This window comes from Myotis daubentonii, chromosome 10, assembly GCF_963259705.1.
Source record: "Myotis daubentonii chromosome 10, mMyoDau2.1, whole genome shotgun sequence".
NCBI lineage: Eukaryota > Metazoa > Chordata > Mammalia > Chiroptera > Vespertilionidae > Myotis > Myotis daubentonii.
In genome coordinates this window covers 66,632,297-66,654,928 of record NC_081849.1, presented here as the reverse complement: position 1 = coordinate 66,654,928, position 22,632 = coordinate 66,632,297, and the positions used below count along the sequence as shown (strand labels likewise).

At 45.6% G+C, this 22,632-nt stretch overlaps 1 protein-coding gene across 2 annotated transcripts in view; it reads right to left on the bottom strand.

Moving 5' to 3' along the window:
• The window catches only part of PLEKHA8 (pleckstrin homology domain containing A8), a 57,615-nt gene extending 36,691 nt beyond the window's left edge, over positions 1-20,924 (bottom strand). For both annotated transcript variants that reach the window (XM_059712667.1, XM_059712668.1), the window contains exons 1-5: positions 20,526-20,924; positions 5,845-5,961; positions 4,751-4,906; positions 2,594-2,718; positions 1,277-1,435 (exon numbers count right to left, since the gene is read on the bottom strand). In XM_059712667.1, the coding sequence (XP_059568650.1) occupies positions 1,277-1,435; positions 2,594-2,718; positions 4,751-4,906; positions 5,845-5,961; positions 20,526-20,565 (597 nt within the window). In that variant the 5' untranslated portion in view covers positions 20,566-20,924. The remainder of the gene's footprint in view (positions 1-1,276; positions 1,436-2,593; positions 2,719-4,750; positions 4,907-5,844; positions 5,962-20,525) is intronic.
• Positions 20,925-22,632: the final 1,708 nt, after the last annotated feature.

The window sequence follows — 22,632 nt, the reverse complement described above, 5'->3', positions numbered from 1 at the left end:
TGTTAAACTTCCAATAGAGCATTTTTAGTTTTGTCACATATGAAAGTGATAAATATGACCTTCACATGCAGTGCCCCGGTTTTAGAACAATTTTAGATCTTCCTAAAAGGGAGTCATTCTTCCCAACCGGCCCTTCATATTTACTCAAATAAGGTACCCAAATTTCTAAGGAAAAGGAAGGTGGCCTTTTGAAGGGCCTAATTATCAGAGCCAAACCCTTGGCGGTTTACTGCCTTATAATTTCAGTTATTTTCATTAAACATTAATAAATACCAAACTCTGATGTGGTACTGTATGGGGTTCCTGCCCTTAAGGCAGCGGTTCTCAACCTGTGGGTCGCAACCCCTTTGGGGGTCGAACGACCCTTTCACAGGGGTCGCCTAAGACCATCGGAAAACACATATATAATTACATGTTGTTTTTGTGATTAATCACTATGCTTTAATTATGTTCAATTTGTAACAATGAAAATACATCCTGCATATCAGATATTTACATTACGATTCATAACAGTAGCAAAATTACAGTTATGAAGTAGCAACGAAAATAATTTTATGGTTGGGGGTCACCACAACATGAGAAAATGTATTAAAGGGTCGCGGCATAGGAAGGTTGAGAACCACTGCCTTAAGGTAACTGCACTGTAGAGTAAGGTTAAAATGAAGGTGTGCAGGGTTCTCAGCCCAATTTAGGGACTCGGGGAAGGAGAGATTAAATCTTGAGGGATGGATCAGAGCTAACCAGGAGAGAGAGGGGAGAGGCATTCTTGGCACTGGGAAATGGCACCGAGATGGGGGGAGCTACAAGCAGTTAGCACAGTTGAGCCAGGTAATGACAGCCAAAGTGGCCGGGATGTGGGAAGGGGCTAAGAAGTTCTGACTTTACCCTGCAGGCAAGGAGGGAGCCCCTGAGAGGCTTGGTAGAGTGGTCCAATTTACACCACATGAAAAGAACTACTGGCCAGCTGCCTGGAAGGGTCAGGCTGAAGGTGACTGTTAGAAAGCTACCACAAATCTCAGGGAGGCTCACTGGACAAGGAGGCTGGAGAGAAGAGGCTGGCTACAGAGAAAAGTTTAGGTGGCGAAACTGCCAAAAATAACCGACTGGACAAGGGGAACTGAGGGCAGATGTAAAAGTGGACATAAAGGAAAGTCCACTAAAAAAGTCTTTATCCACCACCAAAGAGAAATGGAGACCATAGCTCAGTACACCACTTTCTTAACGTTTCAACTTTTCATTAGCCCCGCTGCCGCCGCCGAGCAGAGAGGGCTCTCACCTTGCTGGACTTGAGCGTGGCCAGCTGCGGTGACCCTGGGGGAGTGTGACAGAGCAGCTCCGAGGTGAAGGCTGCGTTTGCAATCTGCATGCATTCTTCCAAAGTCTTCAGAAAAGTATTGCACGTTGATTTCAGCAGAGTTCCCACATCGATTCCCTCCTACCAAACAAGCAGAGTGGAAGACTTCTTTACCTTGCGAAAAAGCAGCAGCCCAATTGCGGAATGTCCTGAGAGGTTTTTATCCACAACCATAATAATACCATTCCCATCTATTCTGCAGGACAAACATGTACATCAGTTATAAAATAAAATAAAAACACTGAGTCCAACTTATCTACTAACCATACACGAGCCGTACCCTCAATCTGACCCTTCACAGTCACCCACTGCTCCAACCGAGAGCAACAATTTCATTCAACTCAACAACACTCTATGCCAGCACCAAGCCAGGTGCTGGGCACCGGGCCCTGTTTCCAGTCCTCAGGGGTGGCAGACGTGACACAGGGATCGCAGAGATTGTAGACCGGTGGGGTCATTGGAAAAATGTCTCCCATGGCCTGAGTGAAAACGAGGTTCTAAAACAGAAGCATTAGAGACCACAGATAACACGCTGTTGGCTTTCAGAATGGGTTTTCTGGCTTTCCCTTCAGATGAGTCTCAGGTTTCAGCAACTGGAATTCTTTTGAATATCTAATCATTTTTCCTCTCCAAGTTATTTTACTTGTTCAGTGTGTTTTTCCTCTGGATATTGACATTAATGTGTTGTTCAGAAACTGAGGTCACATCCTGACTCGAGAGTGCAGTGACCACATCCTAGTAGTGTTAAAGCAACCAGATTGGGCCCAAGATGGAGTCCCTCCTGTTACACCTCATGTCAGAAAACCAAAAACTTAACCAAGTCTCTCTGCTGGGCTCTCCCAGAAAAACATCGCAGACATTGCCAGATGTCTCCTGAGGGCACCACTGCTCTGGGTTGAGAGTCACTGTTCTAGACTATAAACATCCCAAGAACAGGCTGAATGGTTTTTTGTTTTTTTTTGGTGCCTCTCTCCTTCCCTTATCCAGCACAGTGTAGTGCACAAAACAGGCAGGTCCAAATGTTAGCAATTACTTAGTTAATCCCCAATTCATCCTAGGAAGGAAAGCTGTATGCATCCATTGGCTGAAATGCACATATCTGTTCTCTCTGTTAAATTTTATTTTATTTTCTCTGAAAAAGAGTAAAATCCAAGATTCAGGGATGAAGTGAGAGTAAGCATCACCTATAAGCAACGTCGGGTGCGATTTTGCAGGCGGCTGAGAGCAATAATATTTTACCTCAGAACTGGACGCACCAGTGGTGGTCACTTCTTTCGTTTTTCCCACTTGCTGAACAAGGAGGTCACAGTAGAGTCTTAGTTCTGACATTTTGGTTTTCAAGTTTTCAGTGTTTTCAGCAAACTCTACATAACAAAATGATGACAAAGCATGTCATTATCAGAATGAATACACGATGTATTAGTTAACATATTCTACAGATCATGGAATATATAACCTACGCCTGAAGTCAGGTGTTTATAGTATGGCTTACAGACAGGGTGTAGGTGAAGATATGGGAGCAAGGAAAACAGAAGAGGAGATGGCCAGACTTGGGAAATAATCCACATTATTTCTCGAGCCAGCATATGGCCTGATCAGCGGTACAGGGAGAAGGAGACAGCATACTCCTGACCCACGCGTGTCAGAAATGGCAGCAGGGTCCAGGTTTAGAGTTCTAGTCTCAGTTCTATCACAGTTTTCCTGTGTGTAAAATGGGGCCACAGCCCTCTGCCTGCTACCACAGTGCACAGAACTGGGAAACGGTGTTCTGTAACGTGCAATTACCACTAATGAGGCGGCTCATTAATTCCGAGGACTGGTCCAGCACGCTGCCTGTCACAGCTAATAGCACCCTCTGTGCACCTGCTGCTCCCTTATTAGCTCGGCACTCCAGCCACCCTGGTGCTGAGGGCTCAGCAACAATCATTACGGCCTGTTTCTTCCTCCATAAAAATGCTGCACATTCCCACCGGATCTGAGTCAAAGCTGACTGTCTAGAATTTACTCCCGATTTAGCATCAGAAGCACCAACAAAGCAGCCACTTTTCTGCGTCTACTGGAAGAGTTAAGCGCATCTGCCACATCTGTCATGAGAAAGGTTTCCTGAAACACTTTTCCCAGAGGCCCTCCTCTCCCCACAATCTCTCCAGGTGTATATGGGGCCAGGGGGTGATGAGGGCTCAGGCAGTGAACCCTGGCATATGCGTGACCCAGCCCAGAAAGAAAGTTGTGCCCTGCTTCTCAGACCTAATGATGGCGAGTTAATGAGCACTGAGCAGCGGCAACCTGACAATTAAGCATCCATCCCACCCCAGGGACAGGGTGGGTGGGAGGTAAGCGGGTGTCACTGCAGGAAGCACCCTGGTCCAAGGCTTCTCTGGCTCAGCTACTCTTGACCGAAGGGGAACTCGGCCAGACGGGGTGCCACGGGGCTTCGGGCTCACTAATTCTTGTGGTAATCCTAATGTAGGTCATTTCCTCTTTGTAAATATTAGGAAACTGAGGCTCAGAGGGATTAAGTGACCTGGGCCAAGGTCACAAAGCCAGGAACCTACCTGCAAAGCCATGATTTGCATCCACTTGTATCTGGCTCCAAAGCCTGCACTCTTTCTGCTCTGACATGCTGAGTGTTGGATAGAGACCAGGGTTGTTTGTTTGTTTTTGCATTTAGAGCTGATTTATTATACAGAAAAGCCTCTTTTATATTTTTCATACAGAGAAATATATGGTTCATTCCTTTAGTTATCAGTGGTCCTTTAAAACCTGTTTCTATAAAGCCTATTGACATTTGAATTGAGGTCCCCTAGGTGTTGTACCAGTAAACATAGAAGAGCTCTGTTATTGCATGAAGCCTGAGCCAGTTCACACTCGACAGAAATGGCAGCCCTGGAACAAGCTGGGTCTTGTGTTTGCTATAGAGACAGCGCTTTCAGGGGTCTGGTTATTGTATTTTCCCAGTTACCAGGCCCAAGAGTCTGACTTTTTGGGGGAAGTGGCAGCATTTGAAAATGTTGACAGGATCCCAGTTTTGAAGGTGATGGCTTCTGTGAGGCTGCACTTAACTAATTTTTTAAAAAAACATATTTTTATTGATTTCAGAGAGGAAGGGAGAGGGAGATAGAAACATCAATGATGAGAGAGAATCATTGATCGGCTGCCTCCTGCACACCTCCCACTGGGAATTGGGCCTGCACCCCAGGCATGTGCCCTGGCCAGGAATGGAACTGTGACCTCCTGGCTCATAGAGACCACAGTTTAAATGCCACTGCGTTGTGCATCATTTACATGACACAAAAAGCTGGCGAGGTGGTCAGAAGCAAGGTAACAAATAGGGGACCCAGAGATGACAGTGGGCGATTCCCACAGTTCTCAGACCAGAGGACAATCAGTACTTGCCTTTTTCCTTCTGGGTCCTGCTGTCGGTCAGGCAAGCCTTGGCTGACCCCAGGGCCACCAGCCAGCGCTGTCTCTCAGCCACACTTCTGGCTTTCAGGTAGAAATACTGCTCCCCGGGGATGATCAGGTCCATGCGTGTGTTATCTACAGAATGAACTTGGAGCAAAGCAGAGGGAGGTCAGAAACCCAGAAGAACCCTACCCGGGTAGCCTCCACCCACCCACATTCCTGAGCTCAGCTGGTGCCGGCCACTGGAGTCTGCTTCTGAGAGAGGATGCCAGCCCCTACCACCTCGCCTAGCTCGTTCATCTCATCCGATGCCTCCACTGATGAGGAGGGAAAACCCTGCAACTGGCTCCAAGGTATCACACCAAGATTCGGGTCTAAAAAACAATCATGCAATTCTCCTTAGGATCTTTTATCAGAATAGAGAGGGCATCTCTCTCTTGGCTCGTGTGTGTGAAATATGCTGCTCTGAGTCAAAATGGCTTGCAATGCCAACAAGAAAGAGGGCACTCTATCTCCTTGGCTTTACTGGAAAGTGATCAAGAACACAATGTTTTCCTTTTCCCCTTCCCTTCCCAAGTCAGATCAAAAGTGTGAGAATTCCCTCAGAGCACTCAGAAGAAGCAACAAGCAACCTGCACTCTCCTTTACCCACCACGCACCAGCCCCAAACCAGAAATTCCCTTCTCGTCTTTCTCTTCTAATCTGCTCTGAGCCACATCTCGCGATTCCCAAAGCAAGAGGTGAAGGCAATCTGTAGGTCTGTTCGGCATTTGCTGGTTTTGAGTATGTGGTGGTGGTGAAAGTGCGTGTGATTTGAAGTGTTAGATGCTGCAGTGAACAGACTTAAATAAGCTTTGCAAACAGCCACTGGCCCCAGGTGGGCAGGTGACTAAGGAAGGAGCACTAGATGTGTGGTCAGGCCCACTGCTCTCATTTATTTTGACGACCTTGGGACATAACACTATGTATTTTTGTCTGTAATAGGAGAAGCAGAGAGAGAGGCACGGAGAGACCAGTGCTTTCTTATTTTGGGGAGAGGGGGGACAGAAGGAAAAATAAAACCTGCACCGCCCTTGCCTTCTCACCTTGAATCTCACAGACCGCCATCTGGATGCTTCCTTTGCAGCCTTTCCAGGCGTCCTCAGGAGAATCGTAATAGGATAATATCCCCCCACAGAGAAGGAACCACCGGGGCTGCCAACCTGAGAGCAGAAGAAGAGCGTGGTCTGAGTGACTGCCTGGTGTGAGGTGCCTCCCAGGCATAGGATAGGACCTGATGAAGGATGTGGTCCCAGCGCCAAGGAGCTGACATTCCAGGGGAAACTAAGGGAAGACGTAAGTTAGGAAAGACCTGTATGTTTGATCACATTAAATTAAATTAAATTAAATTGACCCACAGAGGCATATACTTTTAGTCACATAACATATAGAAAATGTCTGGAAGGATCAGCAACCAATACTGATTCTCCAGGTAATAGGATTAGTGATGGTTTTATTCTCCTCTCCCCCCAATACAGTACTAATAATCTGTGATTTTCAATTGTTTCCTGTAGGATCACACACTTGTTTCTAAACCCTCTGGTTAAGAAAATCATCCTAAACTTAGAAATGAGGCAAAAGATTATGCTGCCCTTTCAACATCATACAGATGCTAATAAGCCTGCCAGGGTCCTATGACCACCAGAAGTTAACTTTGGCTCACTAGTTGGTATTGAGCCACTGAAATGGAGTAATCTCAAAACAGTCAAGGGCTTAACCACTTTACATTGGGGAATTTCAGGGGACAGACCATATTCGGTCGCAACAGATATCTTATCCAGTCCTCTTACACAACCTGTACACTAACTAGTCAAAGCAAACTCCTGTGCTGTCCTGCTTCTGAGCTTCCCTCGCGCTGGATCTTCAATGTCACCCCTGCATCTCTGCATCAACCTGTGAGCCTCCTCAGCCAGGTGTACTTTTCTCGCTCTGACATGCCATTGCCCTTTAGGAATATATTTCTTTCCTGGGACTCTTATGTGGCCGGGGCAGCCACAAAGAAGGTGGCAGAAGCTCTGGGCTGAGCCCCAGGGGCTGCTCAGGTACAATCCCTTGGGGATTGGTTCACACAAACCAGGTGCCTAAGACACCAATCAGTGTCAAAGTGGTGTCAATTTATCACGTTATAACAGCTGCGTGAGGCACCCCAGCCTAAGATCATGGTGCAGGGACAATACATATGTAATCACAAGGCTCAAGGGTCACACCAAATCTAAGCTCAGCACAGGAGTTAGGTGGCAGCCGAAATGTTCCACTCACTATTTACTTCAGGAGGCTCTGCTTCTCTTTGTGTTTTTTCATATTTACTTTTTAATTAAATTTACTGGGATGACAATGGTTACTAAAATCACATAGGTTTCAAGGGTACAACTCAAAAATACATCATCTGTATATTGTATTGTGTGTTCACTACCCAAAGTCAAATCTCCTGTCTGCTTTTCTAGGATTAGAAAACTCGGGCCTGCCAAGTTACCATGTCTCTTGCCTTCATAAACAAAACTGATTCTCAACACCCACTCTCCAGTAGTTCACAGCAGTCACTGAAATATCCTGCCGTTCAAGCCTTTCTCAGCAAAGGTAAGTAATCCTTTCTAGAACTATAGCTTATGCTGGTCTAGCTATTTTCTTTATACTGAGCACTTCCTTCCCAGGGAGACATGTAGACCTTTTACTGGATGTAAGGAGCCCACTGGCCTTATCTCAATGTAAGTCAGTTATTGGCTGGCGAATCTCTTGGGATCAACTCATTAATTTTTATTTCAGAAGGTGATGATTCCTGACCTTGACTACAAATTCTATGGAAACTCTAATTTGAAGGCCACTGTTCTTTGCACAAACAGTACAACCCAGGAAACCACATGGATCATCAGACTCTGTCTTGATGCAGAGAATCAGCACGCCTGGATTTAGACATTATTGCTGCTGTTTTAGCTGTGCAAGAGAATCCAATTATTTACATCTTAGGTCACCTCCCCTCACTGAGACAGAAGAAACAATTCCTGAGATTTGGAAGAGAACTTTGAAATCACCTAGTCCAACCGGCACATTTTATAGATAAGAAACCAATTCCAGGTGGATTAACTGACCTACCTGAGGAATGGAAAAGGACTTTGAAATGACCTCATCCAACCAGCTCCTTTTACAGATAAGGAAACCAATCCCACGTAGATTAAAAGACGTACCTGACATCACACAGGAAGTACACAGCAGATGTGGGAAGAAACCTGTGTCTCTCTCTACTGCAACACCCATGGCATGATAATCCCCAAACCCCAGTCCTAGAATACTAACCTTGTACAAGAAGAGTAGATCTTCTCACATACAGTTCAACCACCAGGAATTTAGAGAAGGAATTGAGGAAACCCTCAATTACTGCATTTTATTAAATTCAGAATCCCATCTGTGTTAGGGTTCTTCAGAGAAACAGAACCAATAGCATGTATGTATTTCTCTATCGCTGTCTCTATATTTACGTATTTGTTATAAGGAATTGGCTCATGTAATGATGGAGGCTGAGAAATCCCAAAATCTGCAGTCAGCAAGCTAGAGACTCAGGAGGGCCGATCCGTAATTCCAAATGATAGCAGGCTTGAGGCCCGAGAAGGACCAATGTTTCCGTCCAAGACAGAAAGCAAGAAAAGATGAATGTTTCAGCTCAAGCGCAGGTGGGAAGGGTTCCCCTTTTAGCCTTTTTGTTCTATTTAGGTCTTTGATTGGATGAGACCCATTCACATTAGGGAAAGCAGTCAGCTTTACTGGATCTACCAATTCAAACGTTATTCTCATCCAGAAACACCCTCATAGACAACACCCAGAATGATGTCTGGCCAAATGTCTGAGCACCTCCTGGCTCAGACAAGTTGACACATAATATTAACCACCACACACTAAGGAATTTAAGATATATCATTATTTCACAAGTCACAGGAAAGAAAAAAATAACCTGCTTAAGCCATAATAAAACATTGATGCTAAGCTGCTTCCTGATTTCAGAGTACTGAAATGTGTGTGTGTTGGCGGGGGGGGGGGGGGGGGGGGGGGGAGGGGCCCGGGGGGAGTCTAAAAATTTTCCAGCCGGCGTGGCTCGGTAGTTGAGCACCGACCCATGAACCAGGAGGTTACAGTTTAATTCCCAGTCAGGGCACATGTCTCAGTTGATATCTCTCTTTCTCTCTCCCTCTCTTTCTTTCTTTCTTTCTTTCTTTCTTTCTTTCTTTCTTTCTTTCTTTCTTTCTTTCTTTCCTTCTTTCCTTCTTTCCTTCTTTCCTTCTTTCTTTCTTTCTTTCTTTCTTTCTTTCTTTCTTTCTTTCTTTCTTTCTTTCTTCTCTCTCTCTCTCTCTCTCTCTCGCTCTCTCCTCAAATCAATTAAAACATATTTTCCCCCCAAAAATCTAAAAATTAGAAAAATAATGTGGTTCTAAACTAGGTTTATTTTACAGGAATCTGAAAAATGTTACCTCCCCTTCCCCCTCAGCACCACATACAGTACAGCTGTAGTAAGTTCTGAAAGTAGCTGGTAAACAATTATAGTGATTGAAACAAAAACTTCTCTGTAACAGCTCAGTGTTTACCTAGAAGTTATAATTATGCTAGGGGAAGTTCAATATATTGTTACTGCTTTCTGTAGATCAAGCATATCAAACTTGCATGCCTCGTTTATTTGGCCCGTGTTAGCCTTTGAGTTTGACATGCTTGCTGTAGATTGTAACTACAAAAACCATGACTAAGAAAAACTTCTTTAAATCACAAAGTTCCTCGAATTTCAGAAGGTACATGAAGAGACCATAGACGTCCCCTTCTCATTACATATGAGTGTCATTTAAAGACAGAGCAGTGGAGAGTACAGTGTAGTATTGCAACACAATGTTCTTTCATGGTGTCCAGTCCTGGGAAGCTCACATAGCTCAGGAATGATGAATTAATTACATGAGAAAAGAGATATGGATGATGAAGAGACCATTAATCCTTGTATTAAGTTCATCTGTAGTTGCCTTAGTTGATATACGACGATTAATTTTATGTATCAACTGGACTGGGCTAGCTGATGACTAAATAGCTGGTAAAACATTATTTCTAGGTGTGTCTGTGAGGGTGTCTCTGGGAGAGATTAGCATTTGAATCAGAAAACTGCATAAAAAAGATGGGCCCACAGAGCAGGAGCATCACCCAAACCAGGTGGGCCCGAGTAGAACAAAAAGGCAGAGTAAGGCCAAATTTATGCTCTCCTAGGAACAGAAGGGAACTTCTTCAACCTGGTAAAGGCATCTACAAAACCCCACAGGTAACATTATACTTAACTAGAGGCCCGGTGCATGAATTCATGCACGGGTGGGGTTCCTTGGCCTGGCTGGCAATTGGGGCCAATCAGAGCCGGCTGGCTGGGGGGAGGGACCATGGGACGTTGGCCAGCCGTGGGAGGTTGGCTGTGGAAATACACTGACCACCAGGGGCAGCTCCTGCATTGAGCATCTGCTCCCTGGTGGTGAATGTGCGTCATAGTGACCATTCAACTGGTCATAACGGTAGCTTAGACTTTTAAATATATAGATGACAAAACACTGGGTGCTTTTCCCCTAGTATCAGGGCAGGTCCTAGCCAGGGCAGTGGAGTTCAAAATGAAATAAAAGTTTCCTAAATTGGAAAGGAAGAAGCAAATCTACCTTTATTAGCAAACATGCTCTTATATATTAAAAAATAAACAAAGCCTAAGTAATCCACTAAAAAAATTATTAAAATAATTTAATAAGCTTGGCAAGGTTGCAAGATATAAGACCAATACACAAATACTGTTATCGATGGGGTCCCTTCTATGTCCCCACCTGTTACTGGTGGAAGTGGGCGTCTTGGGGTGCTGTGGGAACAAGAATTCCCTAGGCCCCCATGGGCAGATGAGGTACTGTGGAAAGCTTTATTGATGACATAAGATTAAGGGAGTCTCCCTCCAAAGTCCACCTCCCTCTTCCCACAAAGGAAGAAGTCCCATTTTGTCTTCAGCAGAGTCAGAATCAAAGCCACTGCCCAGAGCCTGCTGCATACTGAAGTCCAGTCCCACATCTAGATGGGTAGCTTGTGTTCCCAGCTGCAGGCCACTACGTGTGGGGTCTGCATGGCCACATGGGAGACCAGCATGAGTCACAGAGCAAGTGAGTGCAAGGGCAAGCAAGCAAAAGGAACAAGATAGAGAAAGTTACTTTGGGGATTTTAACTAGGAGCTCAAACAATGAATCCTTCAGGATTTCACACACTTGCAGAGGCTTCACCCCTCTAGCCACCCCATGGTTCCCCAGGCTCCACTGACAGACAAGTGTCTTCCCTATGCCACCCTGACTTCACTGCCCATATGCTCATCCTCCCCTTTGCTGGACACCTTCCCCCAGTGATTTGCGGGGGAATGGACTGGTGGTTCCCCGGGGAGTGTGAAACTGCAGCTTCCTCGAGAAGCTGCCCAGATGACCATACTTATAATGTCTGGCCTTCCATTTGCTCCTTCCTGTTATTAATATTAGTTAGCTAATTAAGACAGCAACAATATCAACTGCATTCCTATACAGTTGCAATGAAAAATTGGAAAATGAAATTAAGCAAATAATTCCATTTATGGTAACATCAATAATTTAAATACTTAGGAATAAACCTAATAAAAGAAGTGTTAATCTTATACTCTGAAAACTAGAAACATTCAAAGAAATTAAAGATTTGAGGACTTTATTCCAAAGCTTATTCTTTTCTCACATGGTACAAATGCCTTTTACTGAATTAACAGGAACTATTTGCAAGTTTTAGTTTTTTTCAATGAGCGTAATTTTCTTCAAAACAATGAACTTATATTTGAATCAAAAATGAACAACTCATGCTAATTTTGCACTATATGTTCTTCCTTTTTCAATCTATATCAGTTATGATTTTTAAATCAAAATTTCTATGTAAAGATGTTCTTATTCCTTTAAAGATCCACACCAAGAGTGCTTACTTGTGAGTCATACTGTCACTTCCCTTTTTTACTCAGTTTTGTGACCAGTAGCTCATCCAAAAACACCATTAAAAAAAAACACTTAAAATTAAAAAAATATTTATTTTTAAATTTACACACAATAAAATTTCTTTTATGGATAATAGTTCTAAGTTGTTGTTGTTTTGCTAAGCACACAGTTCTCTAACAACCATAATGGTCAAGATGCAGAACAATCCCATTATCTTCCCCTCAAAATTCCCTTGTACTGCTCCTTATAGTCAAGCCCTGTCCCCACACTTTACCCCAGGCCAACCACTGTTGGGTTCTCATTTTAAATTGAAAATATTTCCTAGTTTTCTTAGACACTTCCTTTTTGACCCATGGGTTACTTAGAAGGATACTGTTTATTTTTCTAATATTTGGGAATTTCCACATCTTTCTGTCATTGGTTTGTAATTTACTTCTGTTAAAGACACAGAACATTGTTTTCAATTTGGCAGAGTGCTCTTCTTACCCTGATGTTTTAAGTTTCCCCTGAGTATCATTCCCTTCAGGTTAAAGAACTGCTTTAGACATTTCTTTATTACAGTTTTCTTTTATCTAAGGATGCTATTTTATCTTAACTCTTAAAGAGCATTTCATTGAATATAGAATTCTCTGTTGACATTTCTTTTCTTTTAGCACTTTATTAAATAGTTTTTTAAAATATATTTTTATTAATTTCAGAGAGAGGAAGGGAGAGGAAAGAGAGATAGAAACATCAATGATGAGAGAGAATCATTGACTGGCTGCCTCCTGCACACCCCACACTGGGGATCGAGCCCAAAACCCTGGGCATGTACCTAAGTTGCGGGCATATCCCCAGTGGGAGATGTGCAGGAGGCAGCTAATCAATGTTTCTCTCTCATCGATGTTTCTAACTCTCTATCTCTCTCCCTTCCTCTCTGTAAAAAATCAATAAAATATATTTAAAAAAAAAAGAAAATAAAGTGAGATTAAATTTCTTGATAGGATTGATGATCTTTCTGAAGTGATGAGTCAAGACTTAATTTATTCACTATAAATTATAGTTAATGTGTTCATACATTATATGATGGTTATAGTATCATCAATGTTATATACATACATTAGTAGTAAAAAAAAAACTACCACTTTTTTTTCAAGCATTTTTTAATGTTTTTGTATTGATGTCAGAGAAAGGAAGGGAGGAGAGAGAGATAGAAACACCATTGATGAGAGAGACTCATGGATCGACTGCCTCCTGCATGCCCCCTACTGGGAATGGAGCCTGAAACCAGGGCATATGCTCTTAACCGTGACCTCCTGGTTCATGGGTTGATGCTCAACCACTGAGTCACACTGGCTGGGCAAAACCTACCGTTTTAAATTGAAGCAAAGCATAATTATTGACCCCTGACCTCCAGAGCCTTGATGTTCCCCACTATCCAGTCCTGGGTGCTCAGCCATACTCCACCTCCTAAGAGCCCTCCCCCACAGCTCAGCTCCCTGGGGAGCTCCAGACAGGAGCGTGGCTAGAAAAGCCTTGGGTTCTTCTGCTCTGTCGGGTGGTTATAAGTTTGCTGCAGCTGGGGAGCAGGGAAGAAGAGACTCCTAACAGTAACAGATAAAAACCAAGCACTCGTTAAATGATACGTTTCTTCATTTACCATTAATTAATTCACAAAGCATTTTTTGAGCACTTTATAATTTGCCAGGCTTGGCGATTTGTAGAAAAGATCCCAGCCCTCAAAGAATGACAGCCCAGTGGGGAATCAGCATGCAGATGGTGAACAGACTACAGTTACAATATATTACATCAAATTCTCTTCAGAACCTACTGTTAGCGCCTGCAGTAAGTCACCTCTCCTGTGTGCTTTCAGCTGCTGAACTGGATATTTATTTGTTATATTCATTTGTTCTGGGCCATGCCTCTCATATGTCTTACTAACACCTTACTCAAGAGAACAGAGTCAGGAAACTTTGATTCAAGTTCAAACTCATAACATCCAGATGTGTCATCCTGACCACATCACTTAGTCACTTAAGTCCTCGGGAATTATTTTTTAATTTATAAACTGATAGATAAGGACTAAACTGAGTATCTAAGGTTTAACATGTTATCTTCCTTCTAACTATAACATCTCTTAACAAATCCTGCATCTTCCTAACAGCTCCAAACCTGAAGGTCAATTCGGCCCTTCCCCTCCAGGTGAATCACCGTCATTCCCAGCATTCCACTGTGCCTACAGTGGGACATAGAGCATGAAGTCATGGAAAGGACACGAAGTCAGGCAGACCTGGCTCAATACTTATTTGCTGTATGAGTCTAAGTTACTTATTTATCTTGTGAGCCTAAATGTATTCATCTGTGAGTGGGAGATAATGCCTCCCTTCTCCCGTGCTCCCATAATTCAGCTTTCCCCTCCATTATCATGGTTCAGCCAGCCGGGTCTTCCTCATGCACTTTTCTATGTGTGCTTTCTTCCTACTTAGAAACCCTGAGTGACGCCCTCCTGCACCACTTCTAAACTCTAGGACCTGGCTTGGCTCACTAATCTAACCCCCTCCGAACAACACTGTAGTAGTACTTCCTCCTCTAGACAAGAACTCTCCTATTTGGTCCTGCCGGCTTCTTTACTGAGTGCCCCTTCTGTTCCCGCTCCTTCCCCTTTTGTCCAGGCCAATTTCACCTACCCTTTGATCCCACATCTTCCATGAAATTTTCCCAGACTACTCCTGAAAAAGATTCTCTACGTTTTTCTTGACAAAGGCATGCCTGTCTCCTTTGACCAGTTTTACACCTTCCTCCTACTCTTACTTTCTTCTCTCCTAATTTCTGGCTGCTTATACCGGCCTTAGAAGTTGAGTGGCTGGTCTCCATCCTAACTGTATATATTGGCCAGCAGAGGCAGAAAAACAACAGGATATCTGTGATGTCAAACTGGATGACCAATGACTTTATTAACAGTCTATTCTATCAGGGGTGCCCGAAACTTGTCTTTTAATTCAAGTAAAGACATCAGAGAATGACAGATGATACCTACCTGCAGCTAGAGACCAGTTATGTGCAGTATCATCCCTCTAAACCTTGTCACGCCACAGCCTCGGGGCAACCACATAAAAGCTTAAAGGTTGAAATCACGAATTTAGCTGGAAAGTATTTTCATTGTTGAGTAAAATTTCCAATAGACTATGACCTCCCTTGAAAACAAGGATTACGTCTTACTCAAAACAGTATCCCCAACACCGCACAACACAGGGTCTGGTAAGATGTTGATGTTCAGGCTTATGTGAATGAATGAATGAATGAATGACAGGGAACTATTAGATGGTGTTAAAAGTAAATTGTTGAAAACATTCCCCCTGGTATTTAAAAATCAAGGCAGAATCATTCTGTTTTGGACTACGTAGGAGCAATTCTATCTGAAGGACATGAAGTAGATCCTCAAGCAGATAATTTGCTTCCTTTGATGTGATAGGAATACTGAGAAAGGTCAGGCCTCTCTCTGGCTAACCCTACAGATATTATTCACTTCTCCATCTCTCCTGGTACTGCCACATTCTCCAACTTGAAATGGATCCAGAAAGAGAAATGCCCAAGCATCATGGTGTTTTTTGGACTTACCCTCCCTGCTGTCTCACTCATCTGTCTTGTGTCCAACAATAGTTCCACTGCCTGCTTGTTTTTTCTCTGTCTCAAATCTATTCCTAATGGAATTTAACTGACTTTTGCTCAAATCTAAACAAGATGAAAGTAATGGTTACAGGAAGTGGTAAAGATTAAACACTGAGAGTACTGTCTGAGAACTATGGTTCCCAGGCTTCTTCAGGCCACAGACCACTTCAATGACATAAGACTCCATGGATGACTCCTAACAACTCCAACGTCATCACACATCAGAATCAATGGGAAGACGTGCTGCTTGTGATGGAGTGCCAATGGGGCTCCAGTCTTACATCTCTTATGTTCCTTTACAAATATTAATTAGTTTTTGTTGGAAACAAATGTACAGACCAGTGCTACACAGAATTACATGATGTTATCACCATTCATCCAAAAAAATGACTGTCCTGAGACTACAGAGTCAATGACAAAATTCCAATGTTTATGTGCATCTTCTCCTTTATAACTTACACTCATCCACTTCCAAAAGGAGGACTGAAGGAATTACAAACACATACACTGGCAGAAGCCACAAGGAGCTACACACAATGCATAGAAACTGAATTTTCCTGGCATCATCATTAAATAACTATCCAACTGACTTACCCTTAAGTAAGCTATGTACAAGGCAGGTACATATGCTTTCCATTTCATATTTATAACAAACCTAGTATGGTTATTATTCTTACTGTCTCCTTAACACCGAGGCTCAGGGAGGTTAAATACTTGTTCAAGGAGTCAGCACTAGAAAGTAGCAGCACAGAGGTTTGAACTCTGGGCTTTCTGACTCCAACCTTTAGCACTTAGGCATTCAATTATACTGGCCCATGCCGCCAATGAAAGCATGAATAAAGGAGTTTACCATTGGATATTTACGTGCAAAGAATATACCCTTACACCACACACAAAAATTAATTAAAAATGGATCAGACCTACATAATTTATAAGAGATAAAAACTTTTAGAAAAAGCATAGGAGTAAATCCTCATGACCTTCTGTTATGCAATGGTTTCTTAAGATGTGACATTAAAAGCACAAGAAACAAAAGAAAAGAAATGATAAACTGGACATCAAAATTGAAACCATTTGTGCCTCAAGTGATACCATCAAGAAAGTGAAATACAATCTACAGAATAAGAAAAAATGTTTGCAAATCACATCAGATAAGGAACTCATATCCAGAATAACGAACTCTTACAATCCCACAGTGGAAAAATAAGCTCAATTAACAGATGGGCAAAGGATGTGCACAGACATTTCTCCACAGAAGATATACAAATGGCTAAAACGCACATGAAAAGATGATCCATGCCATCCGTCACTAGGGAAACATAAATCCACTTCAACTCCCTGGGATGGACATAATAAAAAAGACAGACAATACCAAGTCTGGGTGAGGATGCAGAGAAATGGGCATCTTCTTTCATTACTGATAAGAATGTAAAATGGTGCGGCCACTTTGGAAAAGTTTGTAAGTTCTCCAAAAAAAAAAAAAAAAATGGAGCAACTCAAATGTCCATCAGTGGATGAATGGATAAACGAAAATATGGTATCTCCATACAACGGAACAGAGTTCGTTAATAAAAAGGAATGAAGTACTGCAACATGCTACAACAGTGATGAACCCAAAAAACATTATGCTAGGTAAAAGAAGCCAGGCACAAAAGAACACATAACGTATGATTCCATTTATATGAAATGTCTAGAATAAGCAAATTTATACAGACAGATGAGTGGTTGCAAGAGGCGGCGGGGAGACAGTGATTATTAACGGGTACTGAGTTCTTTTGGGGATTGACCACGGCAAGGGTTGCACTATGTAAAAATAGTAAAGCCCACTACCTAGCATATTCTAAATGCATTAAATTTATGATAGGTGAATCATTATCGCAATAAAGATGTTAAAAAACAAACCAACTAAAAAGGTTGACCAGTGGTTGTGAGACCATGAGAATCTCCTCTGGACATTGCTTCCACCGCACAAACATGTGCAGGCAGGTCACCTTCCTCCACCTGGGGGTAGGGGTTAGCAAAATTACAGCACCTCCTCTGACAACCATCTGGTCAGCATGATGCAAGCTTCTGTTATTTTTGGAATGCGGTGCTGCAATGTGCTTGTGCCCTAACCTGCCAGAGGGGCCCTGGACGCCTGCAGCTGGCTGGAGCTCATGGCAGCAGCTCTTGCATCTGCTGAGTGGGCAGGGAAAAGGGGCCTAAAATGGTAAAGGAGACTGCTCCCAGCTGCTCAGAAATTCTCCTTGTGACAAAACATATGCACGACACCGGGCCATCTGCCTCCCTCCTGAACTCCTCCCCGCCTCCTACCCCCAAGGAGAGTCTGCTATTCTAGGTCAACGTACTTTAAATATAGGGGCATTATGAATCAACTAGACTTACATAATGATCAAGCAGGAAGGACCTTTAAACGCATTATGCAATGGAGCACTAACTCGGGAGCCACTTACTAACTGTGTGAGCTTGGGCCACTTCCTCTACCTTTCCAAGTCCCAACGTCTTCATCTGGAAAATGGGAACAAAAAAGGCAACTGCTTCCTAAAACTGTTGTGAAGATTAAACGAGTGGATCCATGGAAAAGCTTCACATATATTAACTAGTAAGTCTCGTCCTTTTACGGAAGAAGACAGGAAAGCTCAGAAACGGCAGCAGCAGTGATGGATCTGGTATGAGACTTCAGGTCCCTGACTCCTTACCTAACGTGCCACTGCAGAGCCCTCCGCACACCATGGGTCTGTACTAGCCCTTGACTAAGGGCTTGTCAGGTACAGATTACAAGCACACAGTGCCTAGCTGCTATGTCTCCCACAACGGAGGTGTTTGTGAAACGTTTAACCCACTCCCTTTTCGCTGCAGGTTTAGTCTTGTAAAGAGAGGATCTGACACTAAACACTGGAACATCCAATGTTCCAGTGCTCACAGGGCAGGCAGGACGGCTCAGGACTGCTGAAGAAAATAAATACACATCGCAGTTTCCTCCCCCGCCCTTTCCTCCGAAGGAGCACAGGGTACCTGAGGCTGTGTGGTACATTAGGGAAAAGAGGCTTTTCTTCCTTTCTGTATTTTAGTGGTATACACATGCAAGCAGTTTGTAAGTTATTCTCAAGGCATGATGTTTTCAACTTTTAATAACTGATGCATATTAATTTAAGAGGCAAGAGAAGCTCACAAAATAACTACATTATCTGACAAAATACAAAAAAATGGAGCCAAGGTAAGCTTTAAGCTTTTAAACAATCTCTCTCTCTTTCTCTCTTTACACACACACACACACACACACACACACACACACACACACACACACACGCCACAGGTCTAAACCAGCGGATGAGGCCCTGCATCATCAGGCCTCCCCCCACCCCTTGTTGGAGCCTCCCTCTTCTCCCCTCTCCCCGTGCAGGTCAGGTCTTTCATTTCCTCAAACGCCCTGGTCTCTACCCAACTTTAAGGCCTTCACGCGGACATTCCCTGCACCAGAGCAAGTCCTTCCTTCCGGCCTCAGTTGGCACCTCGGCCTTGGCCTGGTCACCTACCAGGTTCAACTGGTCATTCAGGCTCTCTTACATCTTTTCTTCAAAGAAGCCTTCCCAATGACCCCGACTACTCTCTCCTCTTCCCCTCTCCCCAAATGACACACGCGTGGAGCAAGCTTCTAAGCACTTACCAACGACTGTCTCCTCCCCCCACCCCCCAACCCCCTGGTTAAGGTGTGAGCTCGAGGAAGGCGGGGCTGTGTCTGTCTTGTGCAACGTGCTTACTCTGTGCCCAGGTCAGAGCAGGTAGTGAGGAAATCAACAACACTCTCCAAGGATCCAAAGGAGCAGCTGCTAAACTGACTTCCTGACTTCTCCACTCAAATGTGACACACGGCATCCATCCCATGGCAAGGTGTGCACACAACAGAAAACACACAAGCCACACAAATGGTCATGGACTGTCTCTCGGAGAAAAACGCACTTCTAACCTCACTATGCACAGAAAAGAGGTTCTGGGTACGCCCACCAGGTGCACTCGCTGTGCTGTGTAACCTCATTACAGTCACCTGCCAACGCATCCTCCCGGACACATCCGTCCCTAACGCACCCAGAGCACCCAGACACCACAGCCTTCAAAAGGCTGCCCCGTCAGGAAGGACCGGAACACATATCTCCTCGACCCTGAGAGATCCCGGGGCTACTTCTGGCTTCACACACACTGCCATTAGAATGAAAAGCGCCTCGCTCGTTTCCCACAATAAAGAGTATCATTCCAGAAAAGCGCCTAGCACAGTTTCCGGCATTCAGAAGGCACTGATTTAAAAACTGGCCGCACAAACCAAAAGAAGCAGCAGCTTGTTGTGAATCATTCCCAGCTGAAGAACAGGCATGACCTTTTCAAGATAAGGGGGAAGCAAGTCCACACATCGGAAAGGGGCGGGCTACGACTTTTGAGCCGTTCTGCTCAGCAGGGCAAGAAAACAGCTGCTAATATTTGCATTGATTTTATGGTAATTTCCGAGTCTGTGAAACAAAAAGAGACGCTCAGTGAGAAAGCCCATCGCCAAGCCTGGTGCAAACCCTGGCGCTCTGAACCGCCTGCGATGGAGCGCTGGCGCCTAGGTCTGCACGCAGACGACTCTGATGGCGATGGAGGAAAGTGCCTGCCCGGGGGGCTCTTCTTCTTAAAAAGGGTTCCCCCCCCCCGTACCCCGACACACACCCCTGCACCCTGTGCAGTACAAGTAACTTCGAGCATTGATCTGAACCCTCCATCTGCAGGCCAGGCAAGATCAGCTCCTTCGCCAGAATTCAGCGCCTCCCTCCCGATGCCCCCGCGGGCACCGCGCCTCTCGGGTCACCCCCAAATCTCGGGACTTCCTGGGTTTCCTTGGAAGTGCAAGGGCAGCTATTGCCCTCATCCAGCCCCGCTGGGGAACGTGTCCGTACAGCCTGGGGGACACGGTCCGGTGAGGGAAGCGCTTTGAGGAAATACCCCGGGTCCGCACAGGTCTCCGCGGTCCCAGGAGGGGTCGCGACCCCGACCCCCAGGAGGCGCGTCCGACGTCGGCCCCCGGCTGCTCAGACAAAGGACCGGGCGCCCGGCGCGCCCCCACTCACCGCTCAGATAGTTGGTCCACTTGTACAGCACCCCCTCCATGGCGCGGGCCGCGGTCCCTCGCTCGCAGCCCTCACTGCTCCAGGCCCTCCGAGGCGAGCAGCGCCGGCCGCAGGGCCATCGCCCGGCCCCGCCGAGCCGCCCACTCCCGGCGCCCGGCCCGCTGCGGGGACGCCCGCCGGTCACATCGCCGCCCGGGGGCGGGGTCACTGCAGCGGCCTCGGCACGTGAGGGCAGGACAGGGGCTGGCGCGCCTCCGCTCGGGGGCTGGGACGGGGGTGGGCCGGAGGGGCGGCAGAGCCTCCAAAGTGCCGCAAGCGAGGCAGCGGGTCGCCGGCGGCGCGGGCACCGCGCGCTCCCCGAGTCCCCGACCAGCCGGGCCCGGGGTCCTCTCGCGCATGCTCAGTGCACCGCTGGCGCGTAGGGAGCGAAAATCCACTCCGGGTTTTGGCGGTGACGACAGGGGCGGGGCTGCCGGAGCCAGTGAGGCCCGCTGGGAAATGGAGTCCCGGGAGGCGGGCTGGGGAGGAAGTGCTGGGTGCAAAAGGAAGGTGGGGGGCGGGGGGGGGGGGAGGGAAGCCGCTGGGACAGGTGTGCGACGCGCTCGCTGTGAATGGCGCCCTGGATAGGTCGGGTCCCACCTCGCGATGTTTGGGGGTTCACGTGGCCCCTGAGGCGGCCCCTGGGTTCTGGTCCCCTGTTGATGTCAAGGCTGTCGATTGGTCTTACACACTCCAGGGACCCAACAATAGGGCTTACGGAGATGATGGGAGGTTCGCGACAGAATGCTGCGTGGCCAGTGTGAACGCAATGTTGAAATGCTAAGGCCTGGCTACCAGAAATGTGGCCCGTGGGCAGCAGCACTGGCACCACCTGGGAGCTCGTCAGAATTGCAGAATCTCGCCTCTAGCCCCGACCTCCTAAATCGCAATCTGCATGGGGTTCCTAGGCCTATGAAAGTGTGAGAACGTTCCGGGCTAAGGTTATCTGAGCAGGGAGAATGTTAACTATAGATGAGTGGAAAGAGCAGGTTACGAAACAAAGTGTACAATGGGATCCAAGTTATTTTAGGCACATGTCACAGAAGCATGCACCAAAATGATAAGGTTATTTGTGGCGTTATAGGCTATCTCCCCTCCCCCTTTTCTTTTCTTAAAATATATTTTTATTGATTTCAGAGAGGGAGAGAGAGACAGAAACATCAATGATGAGAGCGTCATCGATCAGCTGCCTCCTGGCACGACCCCTCCAGGGATCGAGCCCACAACCCAGGCATGTGCCCTTGACCGGGATCGAACCGGGGACCCTTCAGTTCGCAGGCTGATGCTCTATCCGTTGAGCCAAACCAGCCACGGCTCTTTTTTTTTTTTCTATTTAGTATAAGGTTTATTTGCCGTATTTAGCAAATAAAAATACAGAACAGCCGAAACCGCAGCGTTGTAGAATGCATCAGACCTGGTTTGAAGGCGAAGCTCAACTGCTTTGGGGCTGAATAACCTTAAACAGGACTCATAATCTCTCCTAGCTTACCTATACGCGTTTTATATGGGATAAAAGACCCTGCCTACTGGCAGTGTAGTGAAGATCACCCACGGGAACCCTACGGGACGGTGTAAGTCTTCTGCCACTGGTTCTCAACCTTCTGGCCCTTTAAATACAGTTCCTCATGTTGTGACCCAACCATAAAATTATTTTCGTTGCTACTTCATAACTATAATGTTGCTACTGTTATGAATCGTAATGTAAATATCTGATATGCAGGATGGTCTTAGGCGACTCCTGTGAAAGGGTCGTTGGACCGCCAAAGGGGTCGCGACCCACAGGTTGAGAACCGCCGGGTCAGTTATAGTAAGTAGTAAGCAATAGCGAGAGTCTTGGATTGTGAAATTGTGGGGGCTTCTCACCTACAGCGAGAGTAAATGAGTATTTCCGGAAACTTGTACAGTTTTCACAAGGCCCCAGGAATCTTCCCACCTCCCTCCGTCTGGGTACTTGACACGTACACATCTGCCAGGGGAGTTTCCGGGTTTATCTCCGCGCCCCGCCTCTCTTCCAAAATTCCAAGTCGGGGTACGCCTCCATCCGCCGGGCTCTAGGACCACTCCAGGT